This window comes from Macrotis lagotis, chromosome 1, assembly GCF_037893015.1.
Source record: "Macrotis lagotis isolate mMagLag1 chromosome 1, bilby.v1.9.chrom.fasta, whole genome shotgun sequence".
NCBI lineage: Eukaryota > Metazoa > Chordata > Mammalia > Peramelemorphia > Peramelidae > Macrotis > Macrotis lagotis.
Genome location: NC_133658.1, coordinates 931,057,213 through 931,083,179, shown reverse-complemented (window position 1 = coordinate 931,083,179; position 25,967 = coordinate 931,057,213). Strand labels below are relative to the sequence as shown.

Below are 25,967 nucleotides of genomic sequence, written 5' to 3'. Positions count from 1 at the left end.
AGGTGGCATGCTGAATTTACCTCTTCATTTCTCTCATCCAGTAAAATATTTAATAAAATTTCACTGACTATTATTCCTATCAATTGATGGGAATTGTTTGTTTTATCATCTCTGTATTTTTACCAAAATGATTTAAATTCTCTTCTTGAAATCTCCTTTTTCCTTTATTGTAAATATTTTTCTATAGAAGCATTGTCTTTCTGCTTGCATTATTCCTTTTCTTCGTGGTCTTCACAGAATCAAAACTTATAATGTCCATATTTTGATTCTCCTCTTTGAAAATATTGCTGTTACTTTCTTTTAGATTTGGACCACTTAATCCTTTTTTTTTTCTTAAATTATGACTCACTGTCAAATGATGAATACTTTCAGGAGACATAGGTAAAATTTTAGAATATAAGGGAAAATTTTGTCCTTCTCTCATGTGTTTCATATTTACAACTGCCAATCTCATGATCATTTCTTTCCTATTTTTCCTGATGCTGATGATTATGTGATGATTGGAGTCAGTGATGATGGTGATGGTGGTGGAGGTGTTGCTGCAGATAAATGATCATAAAATAATACTAAAAATCTATGCAAGTCATGAAGAGACTACCTCTTGCCCCATAAGTTACTAAAAAAAAAGTCATTGAGGTAAAAGTCAAAATACATCGTAATAGCAAGACGAGTCATTAAAAAAGATTTCTCTATATCTGTAGAGCCTCTTTCCTTTTTATGGGACAATATCTTTATATTCTAAATTCCTAAACTTTCTGTTGGCCATTGGAGTTTTAAAATTTTACAGTTTTTGTCTTTGAGTTTACAGTAAAACAGGATTGAATTTGTTTTGATTTGACTTTGAATTTCTTCTTGTGTTTTGACATACTGCATAGTAGTCTTGGTTTATTTTTTTGCATTAAATTATTCATATTTTGTTTTGTAATGCTATTCTGGGGGAAATTGCATTGATACATTTTAAGTTTTGGGTTGTTTTTTTTTTTTTAGGTTTTTGCAAGGCCAAAAGGGTTAAGTAGCTTACCCAAGGCCATACATCTAGGTAATTGTTAAGTGTCTGAGACCGGATTTGAACCCCCAGGTACTCCTGACTCCAGGGCTGGTGTTTTATCCACTACGCCACCTAGCCACCCTACATTGATACATCTTAAATTGGAAATCAAAATGTTTTTGATTGAATAGAGATCATGAATTTTTGTAACATTATTGCTTTTTTCTTTATATCTGTTAATCTACTAAGTTATTCTTTTTGCTGTCTTCAGTGAAATACATCACTGTAAATTCAGACTTTTCCCTTGGTTCCAACTATTTCTTCCTTTGAGAAATATAAATTCTAGTATCAGGATTCTTATTTCTCTCTTAAATGGGAATCAACTTCTAGAGGTTACAGGAGCCCTCAGGAAGTTGGTGTCCACTTTGCATGAGAGATTAGTTTTTTTTTTAATATTGGGCTATGTTGAATTTATTTGGTTCATGTGTATTTCTGCTTTTATTTTTTTTATTTACGTTTCTTTGCAAGGACATGGGGTTAAGTGGCTTGCCCAAGGCCACACAGCTAGGTCATTATGAAGTGTCTGAGGCCGAATTTGAACTCAGGTACTCCTGACTCCAAGGCTGGTGTTCTATCCACTCTGTCACCTAGACATCCCTGTATTTCTGCCTTTATGTTTTCCGGATTATTTATTGGATAGGCAAATGCATAGACAAAAGTGAAAAGTCAAATAGATGAGAAAACAGAACTTCTTAAAATATGGCTTAAATGAGGGGCACTAGAAGTTGAAAGATGCTCACAGAAAAAGTAAAGAGCAGCCCTGCAGTCTTATACACTTCAGTTACATTTCTAAAAAGACAGAGGGAGCAAACATGATTTTAGATAAAGTAAAAATACCAATGTTAAGTCCAGTCACATTTTTTTTTGTGATCCCACAAGGGGTTTTATTCCCAAAGACACCAGGGTGGCCTACCATTTCCTTCTCCATCTCATGTTACAGATGAGGAAAATGAAGCAAAAAGGGTGAAGTGACTTAATCAGAAGCACACAGCTAGTGTGTGCACACACAGCTAAGACTATACAGAAACAAGAACAAAATGGCCTAATAAAAAGTGCTAATTAGGGCAAAAGTACAGTTGCCCAAAATGGGGGAAGAGGAGCTGAGCAAACATTTCAGAAACAGGGGATGACCCTTGTTTACTCTTTATTCATCTCACTTTAATTTTGTTTAAGTATGTGGTGTCTTAGCCCAGTGGTTTTCCTTTGAAGCAAAAACAGATCATTTTGTGATACATCTTTACTTAGAAAATTATTAATAGGCATTATAAATTTTAATTTATATTATTTCTTTTGCTTAAGTTTTTATCTGGTTCAGGCTACATCCAAGATTTTTACAGGTCTTGTAGAGTTACAAGAGTGGAAATGACTTTTATATCTTGCAAATAATTATTACTGTGGAGCAGTCTGTGAGGTGCTGATTTAGAGAAAATATTCAGCTCTCCGTTTCGAACAAGAAATCTGGCAGAGTCCCAGTATTATTAACATCTGTGAGTCATTAAATTGGTTGACTGGGACATCTTCTATATGTCTTCTTTGTAATTTCCCATCAGGACAAGATCATTTTCTTATGCTAAAGCATCACTTTGTTTTTTCAACTTTTTCAGTCCTTCTACTATTCTAGCCCCATGTTCCCTATGGGAATGTCTTCCAGGCCCTCAATTTGTGTGTTTCTTATCGATGATTCCTTCTCCTTAGGGTTTTGCTTTTGACTCCATAGGCTTTGAGCCCATTCCAGCAAGGGGGTAGCATGACACGGTACCCCCTCCTTTCCTTTACTTCCCCTCCACCCAACCTTTACTTTTCAACCACTATTGGTATTTGTCTCCCTTGTCCTTCACATTAGGAGGCAGTAATTTGAAGGGAAGGATTGTCACCATTACGTTGCTATGTGTAGGCCGAGATTTTAGCACGGTATCTATCATGTAAGTATTTAGTTGATGTTTCTTGACTGTCTCCTGTAACATCATACTTACTTCATGACAAACTATTCTTTTTGTGGCCATGAAATCTGAGATATGAATCTTTAAAAGTCCTTCTATTTATGACCTAGAAGGGTCTAGGTATCTGAATTATTAGTGATAATGAAATCAAGATCTTAATTAGTGACTTATCTCTCTTAAAGAATTGAATCGGATCATGAGGGGCCCTTTGAAAACAAGAAGGTCAGTTTGAGAATTTTACAGTTTCCCTGCAAGGGCTAATAAAATTTGGCTCAACTTCAAACACTGAGAAGGTTTTCATTCTTTATAGAATCGGATCATGAGGGGCCCTTTGAAAACAAGAAGGTCAGTTTGAGAATTTTACAGTTTCCCTGCAAGGGCTAATAAAATTTGGCTCAACTTCAAACACTGAGAAGGTTTTCATTCTTTATAGATATGGAATAGTGAATTGCCTGTCCCAATGATGAATATTCAAACAAGGAGAGAAATCATTGCCTGCCCAAGGTGGATATCTTTCTGACATTTGTGGATCCTCTGGGCATGACTATGACCTGCATAATGCTGGTCTTCTGTCTCTTGACATCTCTGATGATTGGGGTCTTTGTGAAGTATCAGAACACTCCCATAGTGAAAGCCAACAATATTGTTATTAACTACATATTGCTCTTCTCCCTAAGCCAATGCTTCTTGTCTTCTCTGCTCTTCATTGGAAAGCCTACCTCAGCCACATGTCTTCTCCAACAAACATTATTTGGAATCACATTCACAATGGCCATCCCCTCCATTTTGGCTAAAACCATCACAGTAGTTCTAGCCTTCAAAGCTATAAGACAGGGAGCAGGAGCAGAAAATGAATGGGCTCTAGGACACCCATTTCTGTTATTTTTATCTGCTCCCTGATTCAAGTGATATTCTGTGGTGTTTGGATGTTGGTTTCTCCCCCATTCCCAGATACAGACCCACACTCAGAACCCAAGCTCATTATCCTGAGGTGCAATGTAGGTTCACTCATTGCTTTGTACTTTGTCCTGGGCTTCATGGGTTCTTGGCCCTGGGGACATTCATTATAGCTTTTTTGGCCAGAAACCTTCCTGACACCTTTAATGAAACCAAGTTGATCACTTTTAGCATGCAAGTTTTCTGTAATGTCTGCATCTCACTTTTGCCCCCATACCAGAGCGCCAAGGGGAAAGCAATGGTAGCTATGGAAGTCTTCTCCGTCTTGAGGTCTAATGGTGGCTTACTTGTCTGCATCTTCATTCCCAAATGCTTTATGATCCTTTTGAAGCCACAGTAGAACACTCAAGAATGGGCAAATCATAAACCCTCTACCGGGGATGCCATCATTCTAAAACATGAGCTCTGGTCTCCTAAAAATGTTATGAATATCGGGAAAAAATAACTAAGTCATGTTTTGGTTAGATATCTGTTCTCATCAGGGTCTTCATTATCTCCTCATCTGAACAAGTCCTTTGTCAGGACTCTTCCTTTACCTCTATCCCACCACTAGCCTTTTGCCAGTTGCTGCATTAATTCTTAAATTATAAATTTTCATTATGATTTTCACATTCATTTCTTTTGTTCATTCTTTCATTTTTATTTTATATTATTGAAATAATCTTGTTGTGAGAGTAAACATAAATCTCCCCCCACCCCAAAGATGAGAAACCTAAAGAATAGTGAGAGAGAAGAACAAAAGTCGTCTTCAGTCTGTGTTCAGCTTCCAATGGTTCTGTCTCTGGGATGAGTTGTCTTTATCATAAGTCTACCAGAGAGGGGTGACTAGATGGTGTAGTGGATAGAGCACTGGTCCTGGAGTCAGGAATAGCTGAGTTCAAATCCAGCCTCAGATGCTTAATAATTACCTAGCTGTGTGGACTTGGGCAAGCCACTTAACCCCATGGTGTTGCAAAAAAAAATAAAAATAAAAGCCTAATAAGGATACTAGAGAAGTTGCTTCTATAATTTTTCCCCACACTTTTTATTACTAGCTGTATTTCCCTCCACTTTATTCCTCCCCATCTCTCATTTATTCTATTCTCTCTCCTTTCATCCTGGCCCTGTTCAGAAGTGTGTTGTGTCTGAGTATTCTCTCCACAATCTTCCCTTTCTTCTCATTTTTCTCTAGGGTAAGATACATTTCCTCACCCTATTAAGTGTGTATGTTTTTTCCTCTCTGAGCCATTTCTGATGAGAATGAAGGCTCACTCATTCTCCCTTCCCTTCCCCCTTTCCACTCTATTGAAAAAGCTTTTTTTCTTGACTCTTATGTGAAATCTCTCAGCCCCTTCTTCCTCTCCTTTCCCTTCCTTCCAGCACTTTCCTTTATCACCCATTGACTCCATCTTTCAACTATTTTATACCATTCTGTTTTATCCCATTATAAGCAGCTCCTTCTTGTGCTCCTTGTCTATATATGCCCCTTGTAACAGAGATAAATGAGAAAGTTCACATGAGTTATCAGCATCTTCTTCCCATGCAGGAATACAAACAGTTCAACATCAATTCTCATAATTAGTCCTTCTTGTCCACCCCTTCTCTGGTTCACCAAGTCCCATACTTGAAGATCATACTCGGTTCAGCTCTGGCTGTTTCATTAAAGAGGTTTGAAAGTCCCCTGCTTCATTGTAAGTCAGCCTTTTCCCCTGAAAGAGTATGCTCAGTTTTTCTGGATAGTTGATTCTCAGTTGTAAACCTGAGAATAGTGACTTGAAAGAGGAGTGGAAAGGAAAGTTCATAAAGCCTTGGTTGGGGTTATCTCAAATAGGAATGGACTGCAAAACTGTTTCCTGTTCAGAAGCTAATTAATAGAAGTTAAATATTGATGTTTCCAGAACAGCAGGGAAACTACTAGGTGGTCAAAGGGCAGTCAGGAGGAGCTGTGAGTAGAGGGCCAACTGTGTAGTCAGGAATGGTCATCTTCCTGAGTTCACACCCGGCCTCAGATACTCACTAGCTGCCTCAGTTTCTTCATCTAGTAACTAAACTTTATATTTCCCAGAAAATTCCAAATGTCAACCACTTCTGCAATACCTAAAAAAAAAAATAAAAATGATGGAAACATGAGGTCAGTTTTTCATACTCCACCTTTTCTTCCCTCCTTGCCCACTACTCCCTCCCTGATTTGTTTCTGAGTTTCTCCCTCCTTTGGGTCTTTGAAGGAGGAAGGAAAAAGAGGAAAAACCTACTGATAACTAAACTACTAATAACTGGTTATGAATAAGGAAAAATAATCATTTCCTTCAATATAATTCCTTTCTCAATTTTATAATTCATCAATGGCCAGAGGATCTATCAGATCAAAACCATTTCTTCATTAAAAACAAAGTTCTCCAAACCAATCTTCTAACCCCTCCCCTGGGATCTGGGAGGGCACTGAGTTACTCAATCTGAGTTGAACAATTGGAGCTTCTTCCCAAGGACTTGGGAAGATTTTAGGACCTTTCTCAGAGAAAGTCCCCAGAAACCTGTTGTAAACCCCACAATAAACTTCCTAGATACTGAGAATTTAACAGATCTTTGGTACTGTTTCCAAAGAACAAATTTTCCTAATTTGGTTTAAAGCAAAATATACTTAGTTTGTAAACATTGTACCACACTCTCAAATAGCTAAATTCACCATTTCACAGCATCAAAAATCTAAAGAGGTTAATTTAGTGAGGGCTTCATTGCATCACCCTCTAGAAATCGGCTTTTCATTAGCAGCATTTTATACACAAAAGTTTCCAAAAACTTCAAATGGAAGACATATGAGCATAAAATGAATAATACTTTGGATTTGGATCAGGAACTAAAATGATTGCCTTCAGTTCCCTTCTGCTCATTTCCCTGTATTTACAAATTTTATCTATAGAAAATCCCTTCCTGTGTAGATCAGTTCAACAATCCTGGCATTCAGAGACCTGGGTCATCTTGTTCCAATGACACTTTTATGATTCTTACACTTTCTAAACAAATCCCCTTCTTATCATATTTTAAGTGAATTTTGCACCCAGTTCTGACCTCCCTCTCTAAGCTCAGAAAATTGAAGACTCCTACTAGATCAGCACCCAGTTGAGTTTAGAACAAATGACCATTAGTTCTAAGGGTAACAGAGGGACCCTCAGTTTACCCACAAACTATAAGACCTCCCCTCAGTATGCTGCCCAAAGGGGATCATGACTTTCCTGCTACTGAGGAGGAGGAGGAAAGTCTAAATCTCAGTGAAGGGGGAACAGATGCAGCAGTTCTGGAAGGTGGTTGGTGGGTGGGTCCAGGTAGACCTGAAGCCTTGGGTGGAGTTTTAAGCATGGGTGGAGTCTGGAGTGGAGAAGTGCTCTTTCCAGTAGGGAGAGACTTCTAGGAAGACCTTCCACAAGTTTGGGGGTCAGGGCTTGGGGAGAAGAGGAGGCGGGGTCCTGGACTGAGTGGGGCTCTAGGGACTTAGAGAACTTGTCTAGCTGAGAAACTTCTGCCCTCTTTCCTTGGAGCCCAGATCTCTCTGCTTTCCTGCCTTGGAGCCCAGATCTCTCTGCCTTCCTTGACCTGAGGTCTCTGACTCCTGGAAAGCAGCTTTGGGGGGGTGCAGGTCTCAAGTGAGTTGGAGCCCACTCCCCTTCCCCCCCCACCCCCACCTCCTGGTGTCTGCTGGCTGCCCTTTGGGTTCTCATCCTACTCTTCTGACCAAGAGGTGTGTGTCTGGAGGGAGCAAGCTTCTGCTCTCCCAGAAGGTCCCAGGAGTTCCTCCAACTTTCCCAGGATCAGTGTCCCTCTGGGGGCCTCTGAGACCCTCCCTGTGCTCCCCTTCCCCAGACTCCTGGGGCCCTGCCTCCCCCTCAGCTTCCAGAGCCTCAGCTCCCTTCCAGGAGCTGGTTCCCAGGAGGGATTTAGTCTCAGGCTTCCTGGGCCAGAGGGCCCGAGCCCTGCCCATGGCCAGCTGTCCCTCCCTCCTGGAGTAAGCAAGAAGTCAGTGATCTGCATAGTGTCTGCACTTGTGTGTGGGGTGTTGAGGGAGGGGATGGAAAGCCTCCAGGAATTCAGTGGGAGGAGTCCTGGGCCTCTGATTGTCCTCATCCCCTCTGGAATCCCAGAGCTCCCTCTGTCTCTTGAAGGGGAGTGGGGAGAAAAAGGGGAGAGGGGACCCAACCTGCTGCTCCCTTCCTTAGCTTGGACTCTCTCTCTGACCCTTGTGGGGTCTCACACTCTGTAACTCTCTCTAGGTCTACCCCTGCTCAGGAAGAGAAGGACAGACCTCTGCCCTCTAGGATCTTCCATTTCCATTTCAGTCTGTAGAGGACCCAGGCCAGACCAAGCAGGGAGCCTGGAATCTGAGGGAATGGCCCCTGGGAGCCCCAGCCCCCCAGACCAGGTGAGTGCCCTTCAATTTTGGGTTTAAACAAGACCAGCCACAGAGCACCTTGTCTAGGAGACTGGCAGGACCTTCCTGATGGGCCCTTTCCTTACAAAAGTGGAGAGGAGGTAGAGGAGCAATTTTGCCCTGGTCTCTCCTGTTTTCTTTTGTTTGAAGGTCTTCCAAATTTTTCTTCCACCCTCCTTTCCCTCCCCCTCCCCAGGAAGGTTCATAGTCTGGTAAAAGTTGTACAAGGTCCTTTGTGTTCCACATATATCCATATTGGTCCTATTATGGAAGAAGAATTAGAAGTAAGGGGGAAAAACAATGAGATAGAAAGGAAAAACCAAAAAGAAGTTTGTGAAACATAAACATGGTCTGCTTTGCTCTGCCCCCAGACTCCACAGTTGTGTTCTCTCAGGATCATCCTTGTTCACTGGACAGCTGAGAGGACCCACCTCCATCCTCAAGAACCATTCTTAATGATTATTAATGTACACAGTGTTCATTTGATTCTGCTCCCTTCACTTAGCTTCTCCCCATATGAATCTTTGAAGGCTTATGATTTCTTACAGAACTATAATACTCCACAACATTCACGTACCCTATCTTGTCCAGCCATTCCCCGGTGGATGGGCATCCCCACAATTTCCAAATTTTGCCACTACAAAACATGCTATCAATATTTTTGAACTATAAAGTGGCAGTCATCAAAACTTCTGCTACTGGTTACAAAACAGAGTAATGGATCCGTGGATTAGGATAGGTTCAAAAGAAACTAATAAATGACTCCTGTTTGAGAAATTGTAAGACTCACTTCTAGCCTTGGAATTCACTATTTGACAAGAACTCTTGGAAATACTGGAAAATAGTATGGCAAAAACTTGGTATAGCCCCACATCTCACAGCCTATCCCAAAATAAGGTCAAAATGGATACAGGATTTAGACATAAAGAGTAACATCATAAATAAATGAATGGACTAAGAAATCCTCTGTCAGGTCAATGGAAAAGGGAGAAATTTTTGACCAAATAAGAAGAAGAATACATTAAAAATTGCCAAATGGTTGACTTTAACTCTATTGAATTAAGAAGTTTTGGCATTAATAAAACCAATGCATCCAAGATTGGAAGGAAAAGAAAGTTGGGAAACAATTTTCACAACTAGGAGTTTCGATAATGGTCTCATATCTAAAGTATATAGAGAACTGAACCAAATTTGTAGCAGTGCAAATCATTGATAAATAGTCAAAGGATATGAACAGCCTGTTTTCAAATGAAGAAATTAAAGCTATCTATAATTATAAATATAAAATGCTCCAAATCATTCTTGATTAGAGAAAAAGCAATTTAAAACACCTATGAGCCACCTCATAACTCTCAGATTAGCTAAGATGAGAAAAGGAAAAATAATGTTTTGGAGATTGTGGGAATATTGGAACATTAGTACACTGTTAAAACTTTATTTTTTTTTAGGTTTTTTTCCAAGGCAAATGGGGTTATGTGGCTTGCCCAAGGCCACACAGCAAGGTCATTATTAAGTGTATGAGACCGGATTTGAACCCAGGTACTCCTGACTCAAGGGCTGGTGCTTTATCCACTGTGCCACCTAGCTGCCCCTTGCACTGTTGCTAGATTTGTGACATCATCCAACCCTTCTGGAGAACAAAATGGAATTATGACTAGAGAGCATTAATTACATTAAACTGAGCATACCTTTTGACTTAGTAATACCAGTACTAGACCTATATCCAGAAGAAAATTATGAAAAAATGAGAAAATTTCTCCATGTTCCAAAATATTTGTTTGAGCTTTTTTCATATTAGTAACAAATAGGATCTTGAGGGGATGCCCATCCTTTGGGGAATGTCTGAACAAGTCATGGAATATGAATGTTATGAAATAGTATCGTTATTTAAAAAACCAGGAATCGTGAACTCTATAGAAGCATGGAATGGGTTTCAGGATCTGAAGCTGAGAAAAGGGTACAGAAACAAAGGAGCAATGTGTATACATGTATATACATTACCAACAGGGGTGTGAGACAAACAACCTTCATGGAAGCAGCTGCTCTCTCATCCATCTGAATGAACACTGTGTTAACTTTTTTAAAATTTCTTTTGTTTTTCCTTCTATCCCATGATTTTCTTTCTTTTCCCTTAATCCTAATTCTTCATATCAAAAATGACTAATATGTAAATATGTTAAACATAAATATATACAGCATTCACTAGACTGCCACTGAGGTGAGATAGGTGGGAAGGGAGGGTGCACGAAACTTGTGGGACTTCTAAATATAGAGGAATGTTGAAAATCTTTTAGAACAGGGCAAATTGGAGAAAATAATATAAAATATCAATAAAAATGATTTGGAGCATTTTTTTCTTATGACTATGGAATAGTTTAAATTTCTTTATCTCAAAACTACCTGTTCAGTTCAGAAAACTTCCAGACCCCCACCCCAGGTGAGTGCAATCCATTCTCAGCCTAAGAGAGCATTTCCTTAGACCTAGAGCATTGTCTATGAGGCTGGCATTACCATGCCTATGGGCCATTTTTTTTTAATTAATTTTTTTTGTTGCCTTTGTGAGTCAGTGGGGTTAAGTGACTTGCCCAAGGTCACACAGCTAGGTAATTACTAAGTGTCTGAGGCAGTACTTGAATTCCTGTCCTTCTGTCTCCAGGGCTGGGGCTCTATCCATTGCACCACCTGGCTGAACCTCCCCTGTGCCACCTAGCTACCCCTATGGGTCATTTCTTTACAAAAATAGATAGGACATCTAATACAGAAGTAACACCATTGCCCTGCTCCCTTCTTCTGTGTTTTAAACCGATTTTTTAGAAGTTTAGCATCTCATGCTCTATGTCCCTGCAGGGCCCCCCTCCCCAAATTTCCACCCCTTCCCTGCTTTTTTTTTTTTCAGTTTTCCTTCATGAAAACTGAGTTGCATGGATGACGCCTTCACTCTTTCCTCTGTATTCTGTAGGGTCCTGTGTTCGCTCTCTCCATGCTTGTTCAGTATTCCCTGCCTTTACCTCTTTCTCTCCCTTTTTCTCTAGCTCCCTCTGTCTTTGTCTCTCTGTTTCTCTCTCTCTCTCTCTCTCTCTCTCTCTCTCTCTCTCTCTCTCTCTCTCTCTCTCCTTGAACTGCTGGACATGCAGGAAGTTTTGGTTAACATCCAATAACCCCTGAAATACAAGAAGACCCTTGGGCAAAAAAAGATACAGAAAAAGTGAATTTAAAAAAAAAAAACCTGAACAGCTGGCTTAAAGGGTTCCCAGACCTTTAGCAGAACCATAACCATCACAAAGGCAAATCAGCATCTTCTTTATGAGAATGCTATTTAATCAGCATTTGTTAAGCTCCTGCTGCTTGCCTAATTAGAGAAGATTGGGGAGAAAGAGGGAATTTCTGGAATTATTCAGTCCCAGGAGGAAAGGTAGTGTTCCAAGACTCCTTTTTTTTGTTTTTCTGGTTCAATTATTTCACTCTTGCCCTTGACCCTCTTTGGAGTTTTCTTACTAAAGCTACTGGTGTAGTTGACAATTCCTTTCTCCACTCATTTGATAGATGAGGAAACTGAGGCTAATTAGGTGAAATGACTTGCCCAGGGTTATCCATCTAAGCAGTATCTGGGGCTGGAATTGAACTCACATCCTGCTGACTTCTGGGTCTGCTCTCTGTCCACTGTACTACCAACTGCCCAGAGAGGTCCCCAGGGCATGGCCAAGACAGAACAAATAAAATGGAAGGAGTTTAAGCTCTTCTCCAAATCCACTTTTGATGATCTTTAAAGGATTCCTTTGAATCAAATGCTATTATCCTTATTTCACAGGTGAGGAAACTGAGACAAAGAGTGGGTAGGTAAGTTGCCCATGATCACACATAGTGTGTGAAATCAGATTTGAACTCAAATCTTCCAGATTCCAGGTCTAGGCTTCTATTCTCTGAGTCCATGCTTTCTTTTAACAAGGAATAATCTTCCCCCACCAGAAATAAACAAAGGAACAGACAAATAAGAGAGTTATTGAACTTAATTTAAAATGCCCAGGAGGAGTTTGGGATGGACATGTGAGCAATGACTCTGTACTTTTAACAAGCCACCCAGACATGATCACAACTCATGATTTCACCCGGGATCAAACCTTTTTTCTCTTCTATCCTGCTTAGGGAAATGTTCAGTCTTGTAAAGATCTTCATCAAGTTAAGAATAAGAATGAAAGGCTAAAGAATTCTTCAAGTCTTAAGTCAAAATCACTTTTTCTAAGAACCTTTTCTGATCCTTAAATAGCCAGTGCCTTTCCCCATGGACTGACACCTTCTGTCTGTTCTCTGTGGGTCCTAGAGAGAGCTGGTCTTACAGTCCAGAACACCTCAGTTCAAAAGTTGCCTCCCTTGCCCCAACATGGTCCAAGTCACTTAAACTTTGTCTCAGTTTCCTCATCTTCAAGAATGATGAGCAACAGAACCACTGCTCTCTGGGTTGTTGGGAGCTGAAATCAATCCATCAGTAAACACTTATTGAGAGCCTACTTTGTCCCAATCACTATGCTGAGCAAGAGGGATTCAAACAGAGGCAAAGATGGTCCCTCCCTTTGAAGAGCTCACTAATTATTGGAGCCCATCTGGTCATGAATGAAGTGAAACAAGGCTGTCCCTGTTCCCAGGCTCTTTAGCACAATGTTTTCAGGCATGTTATCACATTCCTTCACTGAAGGTGAACATGGCCTCTTAGTCAGCTGCCCCATATCTTCAACTTGTAAAGGCTACAAACCAAGATCAAAGATAAGGGAGGGTTGGGTCAGGATCTTCTGTTTCCAGGTGAAGATGCTTCAGTGCAGCCTCTGAGGCTGAGCTGCAACAAATATGGAAATATTCTTGCTGCTTGTCCTAGTTTTGATCTAACAGTGAACACCAGGAACACCCAGGTGCTGCATCAGCCCCACCACACCATCCAGATGTTCAATTACTGATTAAAGCCAATGGTGTCTTTCCAGGGAGGTTCACATTGACAATGAGGTTGACACTGATATTGCCAGAGCTAGCCTGGTATTTAGGAGACTGAAAGAAAATGTGAGAGAGAGAAGAGGTGGTAGACTGACCACCAGACTGAAGGTCTGCAAAGCTGTTGTGCTCAATGTTATATGCCTGTGATTCCTGTACAGTCTACCAGCACCATGGAAAGAAACTGAACCACTTCCATCTAAATTACCTTAGGAAGACTCTGAAGATGAGCTGGCAGGAGAAGTTTCCAGATCCTGAGGTCCTTTCTCAGGTAAATTTCCAAGCATTCCAACATTACTGCAGAGAATGCAACTATGATGGACTAGCCACCTTGTTAGAATGCCAGATGTAAGCTTCCCAAACAAAAGCTATTTTATGGAGAATTTACCCAGGCAAGTGCCCACAAGGGTGTCAGAAGTGATACTGAGGCACCCTGAAGGTCTATTGAAGGATTTTATAATTGATTGTACAGCATGGGATGCTCCTCCTCAGGACTGCCCGGCATGGCATGACCTCATCACTGAGAGTATTCCTCTATGAGGAAGGGAGAATGGAAGCAGCTCAAGGAAAACATGGTAACTACAAGTTTAGAGTACCCACCCCAGTAGTTTCCATAGACTATTTGTAGCTGACCTGTGGTAGAGCATTCCAAGCTTGTATTGGTCTGATCAATCACAGACACACACACTGCTATTTGTCTCAAACGTGGTGATGTTATTTTGGTCTTATTGGATAACAAAGGACAATAACCAACCAATTTGTGGGAGGGTCATCATGTAAACACATACAAAAGTAAGTCATATACTAGATAACCAGGAAATAAACAACAGAGAAGGCACTAAAAGTAGGAGACATTGGAAAGTCCTTCTAAAGGAGGTAAAATTTAGTATGAATTTCAGAGAAACAGGACAGTCTTGAATCAGAACAAACAACATACAAGCTATTGCCATAGTCCAAGTGAAGTGAGAAGGGTCTGTGCTATCAAGACTAAAACATCAGTGGAGGGGAAGCCAGGTGGCACAGTAGATAGGCCCTCGAGCACTGGCCCTGGAGTCAGGAGGACCTGAGTTCCAATCAACCTCACACACGTAATACTTATTTAACTGGGACCTCGGGCAAGTCTCTTAACTCCCCTTTCTTGCAAAAAAAAAAATCAGTGATGAGAAGGGGATATATTTCAGAGATACTGAGAACATTAATGTAGTAGAATGAGAGGGTAGGAGGAGGATGACACCGTTCTTAGGAGTCTGAGAGCCTGGAGGATGGTGTGGTCCTTGAGCAGAATAAGGACTAGAAGGGGAAAGAAAATGAGTTCATTTGTACCCATGTTGAATGTAAGAGATCTTGAATTAACCTCATAGTTCAGGTTGTCTAAAAGGCAGTTGGAAGCAAAAGGGGCTCAACTGGAATGGTTTCAGCTTTTAAAGTATAGTAAGAGGTGCCCATATAAGAATGATTGGGTGGAATTAGCAATACTCACTGATTTCTAAGAGAACATCCCCCAAAATGTAGAAGCTGGAGGAGAGGAGAATGTGTCTAATTGGAAGGGAGGATAGAGAAGTGAGTCAGAGAAGGTTCCCACATGCTGTAGCCAGGTAACAAATGAAATGCTATCTGAGCTGAGCTTCTTTCTAAAATGGAGGTAGGGAAAGTAAAATCAGTGCAACCTATATTACAACAAACATAGTTAAGTTAGGAAAGAATTTTTAATGTGAGTGTCCCTGATAAAGGACTCATTTCTAAAATTTATAGAGTACTGAGTCAGATTCATTGGAATACAAGCTCTTCCCCAATTGATCAATAGTCAAAGGACATGAGCAGGCAGTTCTCAGATGAAGAAGTTAACACTGTACAATTATTTGAAAAAAATGCTCTAAAACATTGATTGATTAGAGAAATGCAAATTAAAACAAGGCAATACTCCTCACACATCAAATTGGCTAATGCAATTAAAAAGTTAAAGGATTCCTGTTGGATGGGATGAGTGACAACTGAATACTAATGCTTTCAGTGGAGTTGTGAACTGATCCAACTCTTCCAGAGAGCAGTGCTCAAAGACAATTCTAATGGACTTGTGATGGAAAGTTCCATCCACTTCCAGAGAAGGAACTATGCAGTCTACATATAGATGAAAGTTTACTGTTTTCAATTTGTAAAATTTTTTATGTATCACGATTTTTTCCCCTCTCATGTTTTTTCCTTCCATATTTGATTTGATTTATCTTTCCCAGCATGATTAATATGGATTTATGTTTAACATAATTACACAAGTATAACCTGTATTAGATTGTTTTCTGTACATCAGAGGGATAGGGAAGGGAGGGAGGGAGAAAAAATGTGAAATTCAAAACCTTACAAAAAAATCATCGTTGAAAGCTATCATTGCTTGTAGTTACTAAAATAGATAAATAAAAAATTGATAAAAACACTCCTTTCAGGAAAACTAGGTGGCACAGTGGATAGAGCACTAGCCCTGGGTCAAGAGGACCTGAATTCATATCCGGCCTAGACACTTTCCTCTAGAAATCCTCATATCTTTCTGAGAGAATATATCACTTTCCCTCTTCTAAAGAGATTAGCCTTCTATAGAAGAATATTTCTCAGTTTTATTTCAACTGAAAATATCCATTGCTTTTTCCAATACTCCCTTGGACTTTCCAAGATTATAGTTCCCTGTGCTGGAGCTGCTTCTTATAAAGGGTGCAACCTTTGGGCAATTTCCTCTCTTTGCTTCAGTTTCCTTCTGTACACTGATGAGCATTGACCTGGATCAATTCTGAAGCCTCTTTCAACTCTTAAGTTTCCTGCATGTGAATGTTTTAGGAGGTGGTGGCATTCAAGGATGTGGCTGTGGACTTTACCCCGGAGGAATGGGACCTGTTGGACAGTGCTCAGAAGCAGCTGCACAAGGACGTCATGCTGGAGAATGCTCAGAACTTTCTTTTCCTGGGTAAGGACCATTCCCCAGGTAACTGGCAATCTTCCATTAAAAGGAGTGTCCTCAACTCTCTCCCTAGAAGAAGGTTTGGACCATTGATCACCTCTTAGAAAGGCCAAAGTGATGGCCTCCTGCATGCAAGAGATTGGGTTCTCCTGCTTTCTAGCTTTCCTAAGAGAGATGTTTGTTCCATGTGATAGGGAGCTAGACACAAGTCTGCAAAATCTCCAAACATTGATCCTGCAGCTTCTCCTTGAAGATGGGCAGTGAGGGGGATCCCCTTGCTCCCAAGGCTGCCCTTCCTCTTTGGGAAGTGTTTGATCATTAGAATGTTCTTTTTGTTACTAGGGACAAATGTGTAACTCACTGCTCTTGGTGTTAATCATAGATTTCTAGCATAGCAAGAGTGTCCTTCTCCTTCCTTTATACGCCGCCCAAGTCCAGTAGAGATGGAGGGAAAGAAAGGGAAGGGATTAATTGTTTATAGACATCTGCTGGGAGCCAGACCCTGTACTAAGACCTTTCTTCATGCATGTAATCCCACTCGATCCTCAGAATTGTCTTTTTTTTTTTTGTGCCTTATCCACTGCGCCACCTAGCTGCCCCACAATTACCTTTTGGTTGGGATTTCTGTTATTATCCCATGTTATAATTGAGGAAACTGAGGCAAATAGATTAAGGGAGTAATTCATAAGTCAGTAAGGGTCTGAGGTCAAGTGATACTGACTCTAGCCCAGTATGCTCTTCTCCCATTGCCTCTAATTTCTAGGCCATGGAAGCTATGAAATGTGGACATCCTTTTTTTTATTTTTATTTTTTTATTTTTTTTAGGTTTTTGCAAGGAAAATGGGATTAAGTGCCTTGCCCAAGACCAAACAGCTAGGTAATTATTAAGTGTCTGAGACCAGATTTGAACCCAGGTACTCCTGACTCCAGGGCCAGTGCTTTATCCACTGTGCCACCTAGCCACCCCACTGGGCATTCTTCTATGAAGGAGACAAGCAAATTTGGAATTTTCTGATTCCAAATTACTTGCAATAATGAGGCTCTGCTTTGCATCACCCTGCCTTCCCTAATAAGGATTAATTATAACCTTCTCTCAATCCTCATGCCCAGTTCATCACCTCTCCCCAGGATTTCCGGTTTCCAGAGAAGATTTGAACCCCCACTTGGAGGAAGAGGGTCTAAGGACCTCCTGTCCAGGTGAGTGAGGAGTGAGGGGTGTGGGTTGGATCCCAGGAGGCTTCTGGATGTGTCAGTAAAGAAGTGTTAGACTCAGGAAGACCTGACTTGTTACTTCTTTTCAGACACTTTTCACCAGTGGGATCCTGGGTAAGGCTCTCTGAGTTCCAGTATCCTCATCTGTAATATGAGGGTTTGAATTCCCTGGGCTTTCAGTTCCCTTCTTTTAAATTGTTTTTCCAGTTACTCACAAAGATAGTTTTCAAAATTCATCCTTTTGTAAGCTCTTGATTCCGCATTTTTCTTCCTCCCTCCCTTTCCACCCTGCTCCCTATGGCAATGAGCAATCTGATAATGGTTTTACAAGTACATTCATGTTAATGGTTCCACAGTATTTTCCATTAGCACTGGGTGGAGGGGGGGACCATGATAAAGATAGAAAAACCATAAAGGAAGTTGCAAAAAGTGATGAGAGTATGCTTTGCTCTGCATTCAGTTTTCATATTTTTTCCTCTGATTCTGGACAGCTTTTTCCATCACAGGCCTTTGAAGATTGTCTTTAATCTCTGAAATTCTGAGAAGAGCTGAGTTCATCATAATTGGTCTTTTTATGGTGTTTCTGTTAAAATGTACAATGTTCTCCTAGTTCTTTTAGTTTTCTTCTCTTTTTTTAAGACAATGGGGTTGTGACTTGCTCACAGTCACATAGCTAGGGGTTTGAGGCAAGATTTGAACTCAGGTCCTCCTGACTCCAGGGCCGGTGCTTTATCTGCTATGCCAACCAACTCCCCTTCAATTTTTCTTCTAATGATGCTTCAGTAATCCTATTAGAGGTCTTTGTTGGGAATTTGGGGGCATGACCTTTGACTCTAGAGAGTGCTGAGGCTTTCAAATATGAGTTCTTTCTAAGTCAATATGAATCTGCTAAGTGACAAGTGGATATAAGGAAGTACAAGGCTCATCCTCTGAAAGCATAAGGCTTTCCAGGATCCCACAGTTTGGTGAGAAAGACAGCATGGACACAACTGCTATTGCAGCACATCAAGACAAGGTGGGCAGGCACTAAGGTTAAAGAAGGCTGGAACAAGTTTTTTTGTTTGTTTGTTTGTTTTAGCTTTTTGCAAGGCAAATGGGGTTAAGTGGCTTGCCCAAGGCCACACAGCTAGGTAATTATTAAGTGTCAGACAGGATTTGAACCCAGGTACTCCTGACTCCAAGGCTAGTGCTTTATCCACTACTCCACCTAGCCTGCCCCCTGGAACAGTCTTAAGGAAACATCTGTGGTACTTCAGAAAAGCTCAGGTATGAGTTCTAGGCAGGAGCACCAGCCAAGGAAAACCCACACTGTTGGAGCAACGAAGAGGCCTCTGCCCCACTGTATACTAGCCTTTGTGGAGGGTAAGGCAGGTGAAAGAAGACTAGAAATGGACAAGGGGGCAGAAGATGAATTTTATCCCAGAATTTTGTCTTTGGTCTTCAAGCCCCTAGAATTAAGTAGGGAGTGCCATGATCAGGCAAAGAACTTGAGGAAGATGAATTTAACAGGTGATGGAGGATGGAGTGACCTGGGAAGAGACATGATTCCGTTCTTTTAATACCTCAAACATGAGGTCATTTGGAACCCCAATCAAAAAAGGGGCAATGATGGTGGAGAAAGGGAAGTATTTGAGAAAGTTTACAAAGTTGAAATTACTGGCTTCAATGTTTGCAGGGGTGTGGGACTGATAATGAGGAGTGGATGACACCTAATTTGGCCCATGAATGACTGAGAGGTTTTTGTCCTGTATAGTAGTAGCAAAGGAGGATTACAGGAACATTGGGTTGTGTGGGATGGGTGGGAAAGAATAAATGAGGAGTCCCAAGAGAAAGTAATATCCAAGAAACTTAGAGAAAAGAAAAAATAGCAAGAAAAAGTAGGTGATTGACAGTATCCAAGCCTGCAAAAAGGTCCATGACATAATATCTGTGCATCAGAATGAATGATCAGAAGAGCAGATCTAACTGAAAATTATGACAGGACAAGTAAAAAAAAAAGGAAATTTATTTCACAGGTTATCATAAAATTTACAAAGAATGGCCATGGGATAAAGCATCAAATGATTGATTCTGCTCATTTAAGTTTGAAGTCTTTTTCTTTTGACTGGGGAAGCTATCTGCCAGGAGGAAGAGGATATACTCATACATATATGTGTGTGTTTGTTTCCATCAGATGCAGAAACGAAGCGTGATGAGATGAGTGCAAATTTGAAAATGACCCCTTGGAATGGCTTTACTGCTTCTGGTGAAGAGAGGACTCATCTTGGTAACCATGAGCTTATCCGCACTATAGAGAAACAGTATGAATATACTCCATATGGAAAGACTTGTCAAAAAAGTGACAGTTTCACTGAACATCAGAAAATCCACACTGAAGAGAAACCTTATGAGTATAATCAATGTGGAAAGACTTTCTTTCCTAGCTCCAAACTTGCTGTACATCAGAGATTCCACACTGGGGACAAACCTTATAAATGTGATCAGTGTGGAAAGACATTCAGAAAAAGTTCTTCTCTTTCTGTCCATCAGAGAATCCACACTGGGGAGAAACCTTATGAATGTAATCAATGTGGAAAGGCTTTCAGAGAACGCTCCTCTCTTATTTATCATCAGAGAATCCACACTGAGAAGGCTTATGAATGTAATCATTGTGGAAAGACATTCCCACGAAACTCTGCACTTGCTGTACATCAGAGAATCCACACTGGGGAGAAACCTTATAAATGTAATCAGTGTGGAAAGGCTTTCACAAAGAGCTCCAATCTTGTTGTACATCAGAGAATCCACACTGGGGAGAAACCTTTTGAATGTAAGCAATGTGGAAAGACTTTCAGAGACCACTCCTCTCTTACTTATCATCAGAGAATCCACACTGGGGAGAAGCCTTATGAATGTAATCAGTGTGGGAAGACTTTCAGATGGAGCTCTGGATTTGCTGTACATCAGAGAATCCACACTGGGAACAAGCCTTATGAATGTAGTAAGTGTGGAAAGACTTTCAGAAAGAGCTCCCATCTTGCTGTACATCAGAGAATCCACACTGGGGAGAAACCTTATGAATGTAATCAATGTGGAAAGACTTTCACAAAGAGCTCCCATCTTGCTGTCCATCAGAGAATCCATACTGGTGAGAAGCCTTTTCTACAGAATCAATGTGGAAAGGCTTTCAAAGAAAACTCCTCTCTTATTTATCATCAGAAAATCCACACTGGAGAGAAGACTTATGAATGTAATCAGTGTGGAAAGACTTTCACACAGAGCTCCCATCTTGCTGTCCATCAGAGAATCCATACTGGGGAGAAACCTTTTGAATGTAAGCAGTGTGGAAAGGCTTTCAGAGAACGCTCCTCTCTTATTTATCATCAAAGAATCCACACTGGGGAGAAGCCTTATGAATGTAATCAGTGTGGAAAGACTTTCTTTCGTGGTTCCAGTCTTACTGTCCATCAGAGAATCCACACTGGGGAGAAACCTTATGAATGTAATCAGTGTGGAAAGGCTTTCATAAAGAGCTCCCATCTTGCTGAACATCAGAGAATCCACACTGGGGAGAAGCCTTATGAATGTAATCAGTGTGGAAAGACTTTCACAAAGAGGTCCGGACTTGTTGTACATCAGAGAATCCACACTGGGGAGAAGGCTTATGAATGTAAACAGTGTGGAAAGGCTTTCACACGGAGCTCCAGTCTTGCAGTACATCAGACAATCCATACTGGGGAGAAGGCTTTTGAATGTAATCAGTGTGGAAAGGCTTTCAGAGCACACTCCTCTCTTACTTGTCATCAGAGAATCCACACTGGGGAGAAGCCTTATGAATGTGATCAGTGTGGAAAGACTTTCACACGGAACTCTGGACTTGCTGTACATCAGAGAATCCACATTGCAGAGAAACCTTTTGAATGTAAGCAATGTGGAAAGGCTTTCAGAAAACACTCCTCTCTTATTCATCATCAGAGAATCCACACTGGGAAGAAGCCTCATGAATGTAATCAGTGTGGAAAGACTTTCACACGGAGCTCTGGACTTGCTGTACATCAGAGAATCCACATTGCGGAGAAATCTTTTGAATGCAATCAATGTGGAAAGGCTTTCAGAGAACACTCCTCTCTTATTCATCATCAGAGAATCCACACTGGGGAGAAGGCTTATGAATGCAATCAATGTGGAAAGGCTTTCAGAGAACGCTTCTCTCTTACTTATCATCAGAGAATCCACACTGGGGAGAAGCCTTATGAATGTAATCAATGTGGAAAGGCTTTCAGAGATCGCTCCTCTCTTATTTATCATCAGAGAATCCACACTGGGGAGAAGCCTTATGAATGTAATCAATGTGGAAAGGCTTTCAGACAACGCTCCTCTCTCATTTATCATCAGAGAATCCACACTGGGAAGAAGCCTTATGAATGTAATCAGTGTGGAAAAACTTTCACACGGAGCTCCGGACTTGCTGTACATCAGAGAATCCACACTGGGGAGAAGCCTTATGAATGTAATCAGTGTGGAAAGACTTTCACAAGGAGCTCCCATCTTGCTGGACATCAGAGAATCCACACTGGGGAGAAGCCTTATGAATGTAATCAGTGTGGAAAGGCTTTCACACAGAGCTACGGACTTGCTGTACATCAGAGAATCCACACTGGGGAGAAGCCTTATGAATGTAATCAATGTGGAAAGGCTTTCACACGGAGTTCCAGTCTTGCAGTACATCAGAGAATCCACACTGGGGAGAAGCCTTTTGCATGCAATCAGTGTGGAAAGTCTTTCACAACAAGTTCCCACCTCTCTGTACATCGTAGAATCCATACTGGAGAGAAACCTTATGAATGTAATCAATGTGGAAAGGCTTTCAGAGAACGCTCCCCTCTTATTCATCATCAGACAATCCATACTGGGGAGAAGCCTTATGAATGTAATCAGTGTGGAAAGACTTTCACACGGAACTCTGGACTTGCTGTACATCAGAGAATCCACATTGGAGAGAAACCTTATGAATGTAAACAGTATGGTAAGGCTTTTTAAGATGCCCAACCAACTTTGTAGGTATCAGAAAATCCACCCTGGAGTGAAATATATGAATGTAATCAATTTGGGAAATCTTGCCCCATGTCTGAGAATGAACACTGGTGAGAAACCTGAGAAGTATGGATTACATTCCAAAACTTTTAAAATACACGTTCATCTTACTTGACATCAGAGAATCCACACTGGAGAGAATCTTTATGTATGGGGTTAGTATGTAAAGCTTTACCCTAAACACTTCCACCTTACCAAACATCTGTGACAATTCCTGGGACAAATTTTGGGTATTCATTTCATTCATGGATAACAAATTTAGTATAACAAAAATTATTGATGAAATGGACAATTTTATCTCTTGTGAACCTGAGATGACTCATGGAAGCCTCTCAGTACTTATATGCCCTTGGATGAGTGGATGTTCCGAAAAGGTGGTGATTGATTCTGACAGGTTCAAAATTTATGAGAATGACTATTCTAATGAATTTATATCCAGACTGTCCCTGAATAGGGTCATCTAGAGAAAAGGGGAAATCCACTTCCCCTTGAACCTGACTAAAACACAATGGACCAAAATTCAGTTAGACTAAAATCTCTTTACTTTTTAGCTCTGATCTCCTATCATAGAATTCATTCTGGAGGATAAACTTCATTTATATCATCACTATGGAAAATCATCGGACTAAAGTCTTCCCTTTTTTCCAGTCCAGGAATTCACATAAGATAGAAATCATACTCCTGTAATGAATGTGGAAAGGCATACAAATGGAGAACAAAGTTTATTAGGCTTCAGAGGAACAAGTTCCACATGTATGGTGTTGGAAAGACCTTCAGCCTCAGATCATCTCTTTACATCAAGGATTCATCATGGAGAGAAGACATAAAACTCTTAATGTGGTCCCACGTTCTCTGGAAGATGGAGGTCATTACACATCAAAGTGAAGAACAAGTTCCACATGGGTGCTGTTGGAAGGACCTTCAGCCTAAGATCATTTCTTTGCATAAAGGATTCATCATGGAGAGAAGACATAAAACACTTAATGAGGTTCCACCTTCTCTGGAAGATGGAGGTCACTAGACATCAAACTAGTCACACTAACAAGAAGTCTTTTAAAAGTCAGAATTCTGGGAAGGCCTTCACCCAAATCTTATAACTCTATATACAATGGAGAAGACTTCCTGAGGTTAAAATTTATGGATCTAATTAATGAGGAAAGGCCTGACCCTGCAGCACAGACTTTATTAGATATCACCTCTCATATTCAAAGCAAAAAGTCCTAAAAATGGTTTGACCTTTTTTTTCCCCTGAAATCATAAGGTTTCTCATAGCTCTCCTAAAATATTCCATGGCTCTCTAGGATGGGGCCTGCCACTGACTCACTCATTTGATGACATTTCCTCCCACCATCATTAAACAGACCTTTTCTGTTCACCCTCCAAGCTGTCCTAAGTTGGTAATTTCCTTCATTGCTCCAAAATTAGTTTTTATGTCTTACTACAAGGTTGATTGGAAGAGAATTTTTGAAAACCCAGTTAGTGCCTCACCTTGCCATCTTGGCTCTGGAAGTCCTCATGCCCATTTTTTGGACTGGATCTATTCCTTTCAGATCTCATTTTCTTGAAAAGGTCTCTTATCTTTCCCATTTTATTTTTTTCTTCAATTTTTTTCATTGCTCATTTAAGAAATCTCTCCTTAGTCTTCTCTGGAATTCAGTTGGGTGTATCTTCTCCCTTTCAATTTTACCTTTCCCTTTCCTTCTTTCCTCTGCTATTTGTAAATTCTCATCAGACCACCATTTTGCTTTCTTACTCTTCTTTTTCTTTGAAATAGCTTCTGTTGCTGCTTCCTGTAGAATACTTTTCTAGAATTGATAATTCTTCAGGTATGCTATAGTTGTACAAAAGAGAGAGAGGGAGACCAGAATTTGATAAGGTTGGACATCTTTATTCCCAGGGACTGTCTGGGGATTGAGTACCCTAATCAAACAGTACCTAAGTGTTCCAGGGATAGGGTTTTTATAGTGTTTGGGGGGGGGGGGGGGTACTGAAAGCAAGCAAGATACAGAGAAGCAAAGACAGCAGTTAGATATATTATCTTGACATATACATATGTAAACATAGGGTTCCATATAGATAGGGGTGAGAATGGGTCAGGGTCTTTGTGTAATGTTTGAACATATTTTCTGAGATGGAGGGAGTCAGGAATTTACTATCTTATGGTTCCAGCTGCATCTGGGGAGGGGGGAGGCAGTCTTAGGAGGAAGCAGGAATCTTACAGATAAAGCAAGAAAATTAGGCTAACAAGGGTGCTTTGTAAATCTTTAGACAATTTTATGGTATATCTATGACCCCCCTGGGTCCTATCAGAATATTTTCAGACCCAAAGGCACCTAGCCAAAGTTATATTTCTAAGGAACTTCTCAGGGCCCAGAAGGATGTCAGGGACCCCTTGCTATACAGGAATTTCACAAACATTGACATTGTACTTCACTATCTACCAATTCTAATCCCTTGAATCTTTTCGTCATTTCTACTTCATATTCATAAGCAGTGTTATTTAGATGATATCTTTTAGAGTGGTTTTCCTTCCTTTTAGATGGTTTTCCTTCCTTTTTCAATTTGAGTCTGAAAATTGAAATAAGACTGTCACCCAGTTCCAGATTTAAGCTAATTATATACAACCTTCTCCATCTCTGACTTATAGACTTTGGTCTCTTTGGCTCCAGTGGGTAGAAGACAGACTTGTTACTGAGCTGTCGGATGGTTTGCCTTGGATTCAAACTCATCTTGACTATACAATGGAGAAAAACCTAGGGATCTAAATATCCACATTAGCCCTCTTGCTCTACTATGAATTTCATTCGATTTCCCATTATAGGAGAAGTCATCAGTGATTCCATATTTCACACTGTGTATGAACCCCTAAAGGTGTCAGGTTTTCCCCTTGAAATCCTAATGTTTCTCATTACTCTTCAGTAATAATCCTGTGAATTCACATGCTGTCATTTCTTTGGCTATTCACCAGTTGATGGGTACTCAACTTTGTTTCTTTGATGGCACAAAAAGCTCTAGTTATAAATATAACTGCTTAGCCTGAAGTGTTAGCTGGATTAAGTATTTTCTATGTAAGATAATTTGAAAAATATATTCAGTTGGACTGTCAGCTGATTGGCCACAAGATTTTGTTTCAAATCAGTTTTGTCAAAACAATAGGTTTTGTTTTAAATATGTAATATTGCTTTTATGTTTCAGGTTTTTCTTTGTGATTTTTCTTTTTTTAGGTTTTTTCAAGGCAAGTGGGGTTAAGTGGCTTGCCCAAGGCCACACAGCCAGGTAATTATTAAGTGTCTGAGGCCGGATTGGAACTCAGGTACTCCTGACTCCAGGGCCGGTGCTCTATCCACTGCACCACCTAGCTGCCCCTTTTCTTTGTGATTTTGGGAGATATTTATGAGAAATGCTGTTAATTTAAAA

At 40.5% G+C, this 25,967-nt stretch overlaps 1 protein-coding gene across 9 annotated transcripts in view; it reads left to right on the top strand.

The window, feature by feature from the left end:
* Nucleotides 1–24,526, top strand: part of LOC141511716 (uncharacterized) — a 105,735-nt gene extending 81,209 nt beyond the window's left edge. For 2 of the 9 annotated variants that reach the window (XM_074220819.1, XM_074220789.1), the window contains 4 exons: nucleotides 8,187–8,335; nucleotides 16,145–16,271; nucleotides 17,376–17,462; nucleotides 19,651–24,526. In XM_074220819.1, the coding sequence (XP_074076920.1) occupies nucleotides 8,187–8,335; nucleotides 16,145–16,271; nucleotides 17,376–17,462; nucleotides 19,651–22,496 (3,209 nt within the window). In that variant the 3' untranslated portion in view covers nucleotides 22,497–24,526. Of the gene's footprint in view, nucleotides 1–8,186; nucleotides 8,336–13,324; nucleotides 13,593–16,144; nucleotides 16,272–17,090; nucleotides 17,143–17,375; nucleotides 17,463–19,650 lie in introns of those variants that run through there. The other 7 variants (XM_074220817.1, XM_074220806.1, XM_074220798.1 and 4 more) reach the window with 7 other exon arrangements.
* The last annotated feature ends 1,441 nt before the right edge of the window (nucleotides 24,527–25,967 follow it).